Genomic DNA, 14,576 nt, shown 5'->3' with positions numbered 1-14,576 from the left:
AAAGATAGGGAGAAAGTAGCTAGTGATAAGGTTGGACAGGAAAGCAAGGGTCTATCAAGCAGGAAATGGGAACAAACATGGACTTTATTCTTAGTGCAATCCTTGATGGATCTAAGCAGGATTGCCAGGTAGGATGACAATCGAAATTGAAAATGCTCAAATAATTAAAACAAATATCAGGGGACAGCAGGGATGAGCTACGCCTACAAAATAAAACTGCCTGCCGTCTAAGTGCTTACTATGCATCAAGCAAAAAGCCTGCACAAGATAAACACTGAAGTCCTCATTTTATGGATGAACAGACTGAGTCATGGAAAGATTAAGTCACTCAGTGTTCTAAAGATAGGAAGTGGCAGAGTAGAACTGAAAACCTGGTCACTCTAATTCCTATGCCTTTCTAAACTGTTATGCTACACAACTGATGAAAACAGGAAAATTCCAGTATCAAGTATGTTTGTCTCCATAATGTCTACATTAAAAAAAATGACGGGTGGTTTGAATATGCTCCCTTTTCAACCAGATGTCTACGTTATATAGGCATAAATAGAAAGACAGAATTTCTTCTAGAAACAGTATGCTTGCAAATATCCTTAGTTGTAACTAACAAGATGAAATAATGCCAAAAATGTTATATCCTTCCTTATTGAAGCTCTGTTGCCATTCCTGCAAATCTCCAATTAGTATTATAAAATTTATGTACCTTATCTGATTATTTAGTGCATTCCAGGTATCACTGACTCAGAAGTACTATTTCTACCGTTCCATGTAATTTAGATTTATTTTTGAAACATACTTATCACAGAAGATAAAATGTGATTCTAGCTAGTCACAAGGCCCACAGATGTCCAATAGTAACTTATGTGTGTAAATATGCTGCCTAGCCTTGGAACTCAGGTCCCAAATTCAGTGGTAACCTATTTTCCTGGGACAACTAGTCCGGCTCATCTCAGGGAGAAGTGTAATTGGTTTTCTTACCTGCTAGAAGTAATATAAGGCATACAGCAAAAAAGTCAGGATACTCTGCAAGGCCAGTATAATTCATTTTGAAGTATGTCCTGAAAAACTGACCAATCTGTTTGCTAAGAAGTTCATCAAAGGTGCCACTCCAAGCCCTTGCAACACTTGATGTTCCTTCCAAAACATAGAACGTTCAGTGAATACAAAGTCAGTGGGAGAAAATTAACATAACATCTTTTGCTACTCTATTCTAGGATAAACATGGGTTAGTTCAGACAGAATTGAACATTTTAATCACATATAAAATTATCTTGATAACTTTATAATTATACAATAGCAATCAAATGCTCAAGTCCATAACTGTGGAATCAGGGAATTTTATTTGCATTAAAGAACTATCGTTTTTTAAGAAAGGTTGTCAAACCCACTAAGAGATGGCATATTCAGAGATGAAGCAGAATCACCGAATTCTGCAATTAGAAGGAGACACTTTATTTAGAGATGAGAAAAATGAGACACGCAGGGATCAATAGATACTCTGATCACCTAGTCGCTAATTAATGCAGACCTACCACGGAACCCTAAGGCCGCTGACTCAGAGGTGCCACTTCTACCATTTTACCCAATCAGGTTGACTTTTTGGAAACATACCTATCACATAAGATAAAATGAGATTCCAGCCAGTGATGAAGGCCCACAGTTCTCCGACAGTAACGTAAGTGTACAAATAGGCAGACCCAGTCTTGGGAACTCGGGCCCCAAATTCAGCATAGCAGAGGCCTGCCATCACGGAAGCCAGCGCAGCGATGAGGAAGGAGACCACGATGCTGGGGCCAGAATCCGCTTTGGCAACCTCGCCAGCGAGGACATAAACCCCGGCACCCAGAGTGCTTCCAACGCCCAGGGCAATGAGGTCCATGGTGGATAAGCAGCGGCACAGTTTGGTATCTTCTAGACTGTCCAGAGTGACGATTTTTCTCCGGATCAGACATCGCGCAAAAGACAGCGCTGCTCTGCAGGGAATCATTCTGAAGATGGCAACCTGAAGGAGAGTAGGGAGGGGGTTAAAAGCTGATCTGGAACCGTCATCCGTCCAGTTACCAGCCCAGCTTCTCCGCACAGCTGTGGCACCTCATTGCTTTTACTCCTTGCTGGAGGTGCGGCCCGGAGCAATCAGAAGGAGGGTTGAATGAGCCAAAGCTGTGATTTTCTCAGAGCTCACTCTGACGTGGCCTTTTAGAAGGATCTGCCACAAATGACTTATTTGGGGAGCAAAGGAATAGGAGCCTTGGGCGATTAAAAAGATTTGCCATTTTTGTTTGTTGTTGCAATTTTTAAGGATATGCCGATAGAAATATATTCCAAGAGATGGCTTATTTGTCGTTGCTTCAAGCAAAGGGGTAAATCACCTCATCTTTCTGGTTCTCTGTCTCTTTTCTTCAATCATTCCTTGAACTCATATTTTTTTAGGCCTTATTACACGCCAGGGATTGTGCCAAGATTATGTCTAGAATGGTGTGGAACGCTGGTATGGCCTCCAGCTTTACCAGACTTACGTTCTAGGTATTGCCTAAAAGCAGGTAAAAACGCCATCATTATGTGGTCTACAGCTTTATCAAATATGTGTGAGCTCTGCTTTCATTTCATTCTGTTTCATTTTAATGTGGAGCCACTTGAACCTTTTAGAATTAAAAAAATTCCCCCCAAAACATGCTTAGAGTTTTCTAAATAAAACTGCTATTCACTTATGCTTTAAGTATGAATTTGTAATAAAACACACATGCATATTCATATTTACTTGCAATTTCTAAATAAATAAAGTCAAAGTCCATGCCAAGTATGATATGTTCTTTTTTAAATGGAATGAATAAGGTAGACAGAAGGTCTCACTCCCCATACCTTACAGGCCCAGACAACCTAACACTGAAAAAAAAAAAAATGGTCAGGTTATAAAACATGGACTTAGTAAGGAAAAAAATACACATATTACAGCAAAACGTCTGAAGCAAAATATACCAAAATATTAACAGTAATATTGGTAGTGTACAATATATATTATATAGCTAATGTTTCTAAATTTACCTCCAATGACTATGTACAACTTATATACAAAAGAAATATAAAAATTAAAAGGCACTATATGGCCTTGTCTATGGAGACATATAACTCAGAAGACTAAGAAATAACTGAGGAATAGGGAATATAATAGTACATGCAGCTTCTCAGTCAATAAAGTTAAATGTATTTAACTTTTAGAAGTTCAGAGTCATGTTTACCCTGATTGCACAATGATCCACAGAGGCTGAATGTTATCCCTTCAATCTTGTTATACGCATTATCAATAACTTAAACTCATGAGATCACAGCTTGACATCTTCTCTGAAGAACTTAGAGCTTTCTATCCTATGAAATAAATCCTTGAATATTTCTCAACCTTAATCTCTATGAAAGAAAACTATTATTAAAACTTATTTTATTTAAAAATAGTAGTATAATAAATTTTCTATACTGAATCTCAATGACTTGTTGCTCATAAGAGAAAAACATTTCTGGGATATGAATAATCCAGTTTCATGTTAACCCTAGTATATAAAGCTAACTCACTGAACATTATTCACACATCAATATAAATGCAAGTCCTTGATGTTGAAAGCAGCTGATTCAAAGAATCTAGAGAAAAATCCTAAAGAAAAATGAAAATGAGTGAAAAGTTCCTTGATAATAAAAATAAAGTTTTATACATCAGTATCTTCCACACCACCTGGCACAGTGCCAAGCATGGCACTTCACAAATACTTGTTGAAAAATTTGCAAAAACAGATGACATCTCCCATTTTGCCCATACTTGCACTTCCAAAGTCAAAATCTATCAAACTTCCATAAATCAAATGTGTATCAATTTCTACCCTTACCTAGCCCTTAAATAGCTATTTTTCATATAACACATCTAGAAGATAAGGGAGAGAAGTGTTTTGCTTAAAAAAGAATCAAGTGAAAAGTTGGAGTTATACAAAGGCCAACTGAGGTGGGAGGATGGCAATTGAAGGGATTTATAAATACTGACCTTCAATAATATTTAAGCATTTTTATACAACAGAGATGTGCAAAGATCAAGAACTGCCAACTGAAAATTGCTAAGAAATGAAGACCCACTGAATTTTAGTAATGATGTAAGATCACAGGAAAATGGGACATGTCATACACAACTTTAGGAAACAACTGATATACAGAATGAGGCACACCTGTTAGTCATTAATTAAATGAAACACTCTTGATAAAGTGATTGATTAACCTCACATGTTATGAATAAAAGACAAATTCTACAACTATTGCAAAGGAATCTGGAAGGAAGCAAGGAAAACTAAGAAGAAAGGAGAGTGATACGACTGTGGGTGAGCTTTTTATTCTTTTAACCCTTTTTTTGGTAATATGGTCACCATGTCGTTTTTGAAACTTCTAACCCCCCCACACAAACACAAGATAGCATAAAAATAAAAAAGAATAAGCAAGCCAACCGATAAACAACCTTCTTTGAAATGCTAAAAATAGTGAAAAGTTTTATTAGTAACAATTACCCAAAATGGATGAGTGACCCTCATCTTGTCAATAGAAAAGTGAATTTAATTCACTCCAGATTACATGGGAAGCAGAACTGTTTACAGAAACATACAGCTTTAATCAGAGAAAGTCTGATTGCTACTGCCTCTTTCCTATTAAAAATGGAAAGTATTTCACGTTCAGTTTTTCTGCGTTGCCCTGAGCAAATAAGACAAAGCTGTCACTTGTCAAGCATTCATTTGCTTTTGAGTAACAGAAATGCAGACGTCAGAAACTCTTCTCTGAATTGACAGGTTAGGCAATGTCCTTGGCAAACAGTCTTAACTACGCACAACTGATAAAAAACTGATTGCAAAAGCTATGATACAAAACCGACTTTGCAGAAATATAACGAGATGGGAAAAAGCAATGTAAAAACATACTGGGTCAATTTAATGAATCGTTGTTAAATAAACATTTATTAAATCCTAGCAGGTGTATCATATAGTCAATAAAGAGAAAAGAATCCCGTGCTTTTGTTAAATATGTTTTTGTGGAGATACACTGATATATGGAAGTAGAGTGGCAACAGGAGAATGAGAAAAAATAAGATATTTGTGTCTAATGTAATATAATTTGATATTTACTTTTTTAAAATTTAGTAACTTTTCCTTTAAAGCATTTAAAAAGATATGTTCCTTATGTAAATGGTTATGACAACCTTACTCTCATTTCTAGAAGGTTCTTTCATTGCTGAAAAAAATCCACTCATACTTATTCTTTGACACATGTCTGCATTTACTGTCCCTGGCTGGGCTCTGGTGTGTTGTCTCATCAGCAAACGACTATGCAGTGAAAATATGCAAGGATTTTGAAGGTGATTCTATTTGGTCTGGAGGACAGAGACTGTTTTTCCAAGAGCAGACAATGATCCAAACCATCATACCCACTGTCAGCTGTTTCCACCATGACCAAGGATTGGTACTGAGTATGAACCCTACATAAATGTAAGTAAAGGACAATGATGTTAGACTTTGGGAAGAGGCCCATGCAACGCTCATACCCATGACCTGAACCTTAAAATATAAAACTAATCAACATTCCTATGAAGTCACAAATGATTCTGGTGATACTAGAAACAGATTCGTATCTTTTTTCAATAAACAGTTATTTTACTAATTGCTAAGACAGTGGCCTCTCTACTGAGGCGTAAAATATGCACACATTAGCTTAGATCTGAAAATGTAATTCGCCAACAGAGAGCCTCGGAGGGATCTGCAACAGCTCAGGCAGCAGTAAAGTCTGTGAGTGGATTTAATGAGTCTGGTGATAGTCAGATCTTCCTGAGTCCCTTTCCCCATCCCCAACCCTAAGTATAACAGTTTCAAGACATCTAACTCCCCGATGGAGCCCTTATTAATTCTTGCCAGAAAGCTAAATTCCCTCCTCGGCAACTTGGAATTATCCCCTTCTCAAACGTCTTCAATCCAGGTTGTAAACTTGACCATGTAGAGTTTTAGGTCAAATAAATCCCTAGGCCTGATGATATAACAACACTATAGAGCAGACCTCTTTTCCACTAACCACAGAAATCTTGCAAAATCTGCTAATTACAGTCAAAAGTTGATCCTGGATTTTCACTTCGGTTTGAAAGTTTGACGTAGCATTTAGCTGCACAGAAATGCAGCTCCTCCCCTACATAAAGGCTGAAATTTCAAACTTAATCCTCGGTATCAGTATCACAGGCCCTGACAACAAATCTTACGGGAGAGAGGAGCTGTGGGGGCAGGCATTCCAACAAATCCTCACCGAATGAGCTCCTCCGAACCGAACCCTAACCAACTTTCCTTCCTCACGTGATTGCTGGTTTCATGGTGAGATATTTGCACTTTCTGTTTTGGGATTGATAGGGAAAAAGGAATTAAACCATGTAAGCCTGGGAACTTTGCCCCATTGTGTGTGTGTGTTTTCGCTGAACTAGAGCTTTGGGGTTTGCAATCTCCAAACTCAACATCAATTACATTTCTATAACTTTTTTTTTTTTAACATCTTTATTGGAGTATAATTGCTTTACAAGGGTGTGTTAGTTGCTGCCGTATAACAAAGTGAATCAGTTATACATAAACATATATCCCCATATCTCCTCCCTCTTGCGTCTCCCTCCCTCCCCCCCTCCCTATCCCACCCCTCTAGGTGGTCACAAAGCACGGAGCTGATCTCCCTGTGCTATGCGGCTGCTTCCCACCAGCTATCTGTTTTACATTTGGTAGTGTATATATGTCCATGCCACTCTCTCACTTCCTCCCAGCTTACCCTTCCCCCTCCCCATGTCCTCAAGTCCATTCTCTACGTCTGCGTCTTTATTCCTGTCCTGCCCCTAGGTTCTTCAGAACCATTTTTTTTAGATTCCATATATATGTGTCAGCATATGGTATTTGTTTTTCTCTTTCTGACTTACTTCACTCTGTATGACAGACTCTAGGTCCATCCACCTCACTACAAATAAATCAACTTCGTTTCTTTTTATGGCTGAGTAATATTCCATTGTATATATGTGCCACATCTTCTTTATCCATTCATCTGTCGATGGACACATAGGTTGCTTCCATGTCCTGGCTATTGTAAATAGAGCTGCAATGACATTTCTATAACTTTAAAGTTCAGAAAATATTTTCAAATTTTACCGTAGGCTAAATAATTTAGTGAAAGGGGAAAAAAAGATATGGACATAATACCATGGAATTATTGATCTTTCTTTCATTCCTCTTACTTTTAAGAGATTAATTTCTCATAAAATACACCAGAAGTACAATGCAGGATAAAAGATAATCAGAAATGGTAACTGTTCACTTTGGTAGGTAAAAAACAAAAACAAACAACAACAACAAACTTTTGCATTCAAACCTAAAACCTTTATTTTTCTGGAAAACAAAATACCCTTTCACATACATTTCACTTATATTTGGTCCAAAACTTATCTTTTCACCAAAGCAAAATTTATGAACAGTATCATCCTCCAAAGTTTTCCCCAGATAGGCGAACACAAATGCAGAAATAAGTAAAACTGAAGCACACAACTGAGACCACTATAAAGTCACAATCATTGTGGCAATAATATTTATGTTTTCTCCCCTTTTATATCAAATCGGTACTACCAGGAAGTTAAACTATTTTGAGATTTCTGACACAGAATCCAGACACAGACAAGCATCTTTCTAAGGACATCCGAAGCAAACAGCTGATGGAGAATTCTAGTTTGTACAGGCAGCTGGTGCTTCAAAACACGTCAATCCATTTAGCTTTATTAAAGTCCAAATTACAGGAATAAAGCATACCTAGCTGTCTCATTCAAATAGCTGCAGAGCAATTTAAAAAATTAAGTGTCCAACTTTTGTTTTAGGGTTGGAGAAGAGAGGAAGTAAAAAAAAAAAAAAAAAAGAAAAAGAAAAAAGAAAAGAAGAAACAGAGCCCCCAGCACCTGGGTAATCAGAGTATCTGCCCCGTCAGCGACCCACTCACAGTCAAGGATCTTGGTGGCTCGCTTCAGCCCCGGGCAGACGCCCGTTCCCATTTAGGCTGAGCAATCTCCGGCTAATAAATCACTCCAAATGCCAGAGGGTACCACCTGTTACCATTCCCCAAGCAGCCACTGAAGGAAGTGTCCTTGGCTAAGTCTAGTCACCCTTTACATGCCATTTCAAACATCAAGAGATACCCTTTGCAGAGGTATTTCACGCCCGTCACTACCCTAGGAAGTGCTAGGCTAATAAAGATGGCTAATGTTTGTTGAGCACTTACTGTGTGCTTACTAAGCCCCTTTAATTTATTCTTTTATGAACCTTCACAATATCCCTATAAGATCAGGACTCTCATAGTATCGATGAGGAAACTGAGGCAGACAGAGGTCAGCCAATATCACAGGTAGACGTGGAGCCAGGGGTGAACCCAGAAGGCGTGACTTTGCATCCTTTCTCCACAGCCACTAGGTTGAGCTGCCATCTCGCCAGACAGCCTAGTCATCGCCCACCTGCCCACACCTCCTTGCAAGAGAATCTGCTCTCCTCACAGCACTGTCCTTCCGTCCCCCAAGCCACAGGTAACCGGACCAGACACCTGACTCTGGGTTAAATATCCAAAGGCCGGGTAAACTCATTCAATAGTCTTGAAAATCTGAATGACACCATTGAATGGGTCAGGCCCTCCTGTCCTTCCTGATGTTGAGTGTGTGAGCCCTCTGTATCCATTCAACAAACTTCCTGTTCACTTACTCTATTTTGAGTGATCTCTGTTCCCTGAAACCAGAGGCAACTGATGAAGGTCAAGGTGGTATCAGTAGAGCTGGCTCCAGCAACCTTACTCCTGATTTCAACCCTTCAAATCTTCTGCTACTTCCTGCCATGTCTGGTGGGTTTCCTGATAATTCCTCTTCTTTCCTAGAGCAGGTGTCCTGATGGAATAACTTGAATTTGTTTAGATATTTCTCCAATAAGGTATTCATAGAGTTTAATATGCATTAGGTCTGTCCTTTATGCACACGCACAGACATATATACCCTCTACCTGAAAAATGTAACTTTATATAGGGCAGAGAAAATCTATTCTTAGACATACAGCCAACCTGTGTTCCTGGTACCACTATTTCTCCAATGTCCACTACTGAGCCAGGAACATCCTCTACCTTGTCAAAGTCCCAGAAATAGCAAACAAGGGCTCTACAGCGCTTACTAAAGATGTTTCAAACATTTTGTTCACCAATGAATTATAGTAGTAAACCAGTAGCAGAGCCATTATTCACCTAATGAAGGGAGGGAGAATGAAGGAAGTACTGGAGATATTTTATCATACTCGAGAGGGTTTTTAAGAGTTTCCTGAGTCAGAGAAGAGAAGTTTCTCAACACCCCTGCCTTAAGACCTTAATGTTAGTGGGTTATTTTTTGTTAAAAATTGCAGATTTCCTAAAAGCACTTTCCACCCTTTTATTAGTTCCACAAATGCTTCAGTGCACACCACTAGACACTGCAACAGCCATGAACACGCTGCCAAAATTTCTCCCCTCACGGCACTTACAGTGGAGTGGCCAGCGCAGACAGCGGCCAGTTCAATACCATGAAGCAAATGCTTCTGCACAAGGGAAGGCCAGAGGGGCCCACAGTGAAACCACACAACTCAGATTGGGACTTGGACCCAGCTAGAATTCAGATTGAGACTTGAACCCATGGTCTTTTAATTGAGATCACACACCTCATCTTAGGACTTACTGAAGCTCAGGTTCTTGACGTCTCATCGCAGAAAGAATTCAGTGAGAGACAAAGTGGTAGATAAGAAGTGGATCTATTTAGAGAGATACACATTCCACAGAGAGAATGCGGCCTGTCTCAAAAGGTGAGAACAGCCTTGGGAGAAACACACTCCACAGACAGAGCGTGGGCCATTTTCATCTCAGAAAGCAAGAGAGCCTGAAATATGGGTGGTTAGTTTTTATGGACTGGGTAATTTCATAGGCTAATGAGTGGGAGATTATTCCAACTATTTTGGGGAACGGGAGGGGATTTCCAGGAATTGGGCCACCGCCCACTTTTTGCCCTTTTCTGGTTGGCCTTGGAACTGTCATGGCGCTGGTGGGTGTGTCATTTGGCTAGTGTATTACAACGAGCATATAATGATGCTCAAGGTCCACTGGAAGTCAAATCTTCTGTCATCTTGGACCTAGTTGGTTCTAACCCATTTATGTCACATCCTCAAGGGCTATGTCATTCTTTTAAACGTTGTGCCCTGCCCCCTTCCCTCTTGTTTCAACAGGAGGGCCTCCTCACTCAGACTCTGACTGGGGTTCAGGTGGTCAGAGGAACTTTCCTAGAGAGAGCTATGTCTAGTCTGAGACCTGTGAAAGGATGAGTTGGATTTAGCCATCTGAAGGTGCAACGGGAAGGAGGCTGGGGGGAGTGGGGGGGATGAGGAGTGCTCTGAGCAGAGGCACAGAAAGTAGTTTCATACACACAGAGCTCAGGGGCTGGGGGAGAAGCTAGAGGGAAGTAGCGGTAAGCGGAGGGGTCCCCAGGCCATGCAGGGAGCTTGGACTTGACCCTGAGGGCAGTGGGGAATCACTGAAGGACTTTTAACCAGATACACAACTTGACAATTATTGTTCTGATTGTGTTATACGGAAGGGATGAGAAAGATCAAGACTGGAGTTAAGGGGAAGGGTAAACCGGCTACTGGGATAATCTAGGCACGAGGGAGTGTGACCTTTACCCTTTACTAGGGTAAAGGCAGTGGGGTGAAGAGAAATGGATGGGCTACAGTGCCCTTTAGGAGGTGGAGGATATAGGAGTTGGTGACTGTGTGGATCTGCGACCCAGAGCTGCTGGATGGCTTGTGTGCCTTATATGAGGAATTAGCAAGAAGGAGGTTCTTTCTGACCACTCTGATTTTAAGGAATGTGTGGAATTGCCATGTGGTTTCAGCAAAGCTCAGGAGAGCACAGAAGACAGGAGATCTGAGAATGATCAGCATAGAGATGATAGTTAAATAGACAGTATCACCCAGGGAGAGACTGTACAGGAGAAGGGAAGGAAAGGAAATACCAAAGATGCACACATTTAAGGAATGGGAAGGAGGAGGAGGAGTGGGAGGGGGAAGGGGAGGGGGAGGGGGATGGAGGGAAGGGGAGGGGAGGAGGGAAGGAGGTGAAGGAGGAGAGGAGGAGGGGAAGAAGAAGAAGAAGAAGAAGAAGGAGAAGGAGAAGGAGAAGGAGGGGAAGGGGAAGGGGAAGGAGAAGGAGAAGGAGGGGAAGGGGAAGGGGAAGGAGAAAGAGAAGGAGGGGAAGGGGAAGGGGAAGGAGAAGGAGAAGGAGAAGGAGAAGAACCACTACCACCCCCCATAGAGGAGCTGGAAAGGAGAGGCAGGAGTGATAGAAGGAACCAGGAAAAGTTCTGACCCAAAAAAGGAGTGAGCTTTCAAGAAAGAAGGAGTGGTCATCAGTGTCAGATGATGCTCAAAATGAAAGGAAAATGTTTGACCTTGGAATTTTGTGGCAAAGAAGCCTTTGGTGACCTTGACAGGTGAGGTTTCTGTGGGCGGTGGGGTGTAAGCCAGGTTGCAGGGGCTGCAAAATTATGGGCAGTGAGGAAATGAAAGCAATACGTTCAGGTGCCTTTTTCAAGCCAATGCCCTGAAGGGTCCATGGAATCAAGGAAGAGCGTTTTATACAGAAGAAACTTAATCTGTTTAGATACCAATGGGAAAGTGCCAAGAAAGATAGAGAGGTTGAAAATCCAAAAGGGGGAATGGATAAAGCAAGGTTCTTGAGATGTGGAAGACTGAGATCAGTGCTGGGTTGTAGAGCTGAAATTAGGTAGAAAGAGAAATGGCATCTCCACCTTAAGAGTCAAGAAGGAGAACAGTGCGGGATGGGCCAGACAAGTTTGTAGGCTAGGTGATCGGCTGTTGAGCTCTTATTCTGTTTGCAAGCTCCAAAAATCCACATCTTATAAGGCATGTATTTTATAGATAACAATAAGAAGGGATGAAGAAATAATGTCAGCATGACTTCAGTATAACTTTATACAAGCACAGTTTTGTTTTTGTTTTCACCATTTAAAACTTGCACTCCCATTCTAAACACAAAAAAATAAACAGATAGTAACTTTAAATATACGCTTCTACAACATAGTTAAAATTTCCATGTCAATCTCTTTGATCTGTCAGAAAACTAAACACAGGAGTTTTTGGCATGACGTTTTCACGAAACAAGGTATTCTAGATGAATGGGCTCTCTAGATTACTGATGTTTAAATCTGTATATCTTTGATGACTGTTGATCAAATCTTGCCACAATTCAGCGATCCTCCTAAACGCTACTGAATTTGATGGTGGCTGTCTGCTACGGTACCAGGCATTCAAGCTGCCCATCTTTACAGGAAGGTGACTCATTCCGTATCACTTCTCAAAAAACTGTTTAATAAGACTGACAGAACTGTTTTAAAAGCAAACAAATAAATACTCACTATTACCTTAACTCCAATTTTAATCCACTGTCCACACAAATTAGAATCAACGCAAGGATGCCAAGGAAATCCAGATGACCTGGACGAACCCATGCTCCTGTCAACAAAGAGCCACTGCTCAAGAAGTTTATTTTTACTTATTTCTGGATTAGTAGCTGAATTTCAGATTAAAGATGCTAAAAGTACATTCATGGACTAGGAGGTGTGTTAAAGTACAAGAAAGCTCTTTTTGTCTGAAGGCAAAAACTGAGAAGTCCTTTAGAAAACTCTGATTTCTTCTAATCATTCTCTTTCCAGAGCCAAAGTATCCCTCTTAATTCACTTACCCCACACCCTCCTCAAAAGGCTACCTAATTTAGTTGTTAGAATGCAGTCACTTTTGTTTCAATGCTAGGCAAAATTCCTTCCATCAAACTGTGGCAGAAAAGGAATTCAACCAGAATTCACATTCGTTTTTAATTCATGTTCAAGAAATTTAGATGGATACCATGTCGAGTATACTTATGGTTTATGGTTTTGCTGTAAAGTCATTTGTTGAAAAATAGTCATTTTTGAAACTATATTTTCAATTTTGAAAAGCATGTTCTGATTTGGTACTTCTTAAAATACAGAAACAATATATCACCAAAGATTTTTATCCTTAGCATCTTGGCAGATTGTTGAAACACTGTTATTGGCTGAGAGGTTTGGAAATTCATGTTGGCTTCCAATAAATCTGAATGAAACTTTTCTATTATGTGCTCAGAGAAAGTAATTAAAACAGTAATTAAATCATCGTCATGATTCAGAGCCTCTAAATTCAAGTTTAGAATATGCAAACTAAGAAAAATTTTAAAAATTAAAATAACTTGAAATGGCGAGGTCCTTAAAACTGAAGTCTGATAGTCTTGTCACATTTATATTCTACTTATTAATATGCAGTAACTACAAACAACTTCTCCAACTTAAGTTTTCACCAGATTTTTCTATTTTTATATTACGGCATAGACTGAACTCAACTGATCAGTTGCTTAATGACTGTCAATTTCTCTAAAAAAAAATCAAGCCTTAGAAATTTAAAAAAAAAAAGGGAAATGGTCTAAAGGCAATTTCTAAACAATATTCCAGGGGGCAGGGGACATACAGGCAGAGGGAGAAAGACAAATACAACAGACCGTTATCACATAGTGCGCTTGTGGGAAAGGCAAGTCCAGGGCACTACCAGAACACACAGAAGGGAGTGTGCCCTGTTCAGGGGGCTGGGGTGGGTGTCAGCAGGGGAGTCTTCCTGGGGAAGCCATGACTGATCTGATTCCTTATCCATTCTTCCATTCCAGAATTTATTTTTTTTAAAAAAGGCTGAATACCACTTAAGGAGTCCTTAGAACAAAGAATACAAATATGAAAATCAATATTGAATTTTTCTAATAAAGAAGCAGTATCCAAAATCTTTAATATTCATTTTGAAATTGACAATTTATACAATCAGCCATTTCTTAAAATCAGTTATTTAAAACTTCAATTCTTCTTCTCTTACTTTATTTGAAAAAACCCTTTTGGTGGGTGGGAGGGATAAATTAGGAGTTTGAGATTAACAGATACACACTACTATATGTAAAACAGATAAACGAGGACCTACTATATAGCACACGGAACTATATTCAATATCTTATAATAACCTATAATGGAAAAGAATCTGAAAAAGAATATACATATAACTGAATCACTTTGCTGTACACCTGAAACTAACACAACATTGTAAACCAACTACACTTCAATAAAAAAATTTTAAAAACAAAAAAAAATTTCTTGGAAAAAGATACTGAATTTTATATAAATATTTAATAACAACTAAAGTTATTTCCCTAATAAATAGTAACCAATCCTTAAAATAATCATATTAATTTGCAAATTCTTAATCAGAAGTTCCTGGAAATATCTTGATTTTTAATTTTGAATAGCAATACCTTAAATTACTATATAATTTAATATTCCTACTATTTCATAATCTTCTAAAAACTCTATTTGGTAATCAATGATTAATAAGAGTTTTCTAAACAAAGTATTTAAATAATGTGTGAAGAATGGGCTCTATAAG

At 39.2% G+C, this 14,576-nt stretch overlaps 1 protein-coding gene across 8 annotated transcripts in view; it reads right to left on the bottom strand.

The window, feature by feature from the left end:
* SLC7A2 (solute carrier family 7 member 2) overlaps positions 1-14,576 on the bottom strand; it is a 71,772-nt gene that overhangs the window by 27,901 nt on the left and 29,295 nt on the right. For all 8 annotated transcript variants that reach the window (XM_082374795.1, XM_082374794.1, XM_082374796.1 and 5 more), the window contains 2 exons: positions 1,609-1,999; positions 976-1,131 (listed from right to left, as the gene is read on the bottom strand). In XM_082374795.1, the coding sequence (XP_082230921.1) occupies positions 976-1,131; positions 1,609-1,984 (532 nt within the window). In that variant the 5' untranslated portion in view covers positions 1,985-1,999. The remainder of the gene's footprint in view (positions 1-975; positions 1,132-1,608; positions 2,000-14,576) is intronic.

Source organism: Balaenoptera borealis (genome assembly GCF_965194805.1).
Source record: "Balaenoptera borealis genome assembly, chromosome: 21".
NCBI lineage: Eukaryota > Metazoa > Chordata > Mammalia > Artiodactyla > Balaenopteridae > Balaenoptera > Balaenoptera borealis.
Note: the sequence above shows the minus strand (reverse complement) of the source record. Positions and strands in the feature narration are given on the sequence as shown.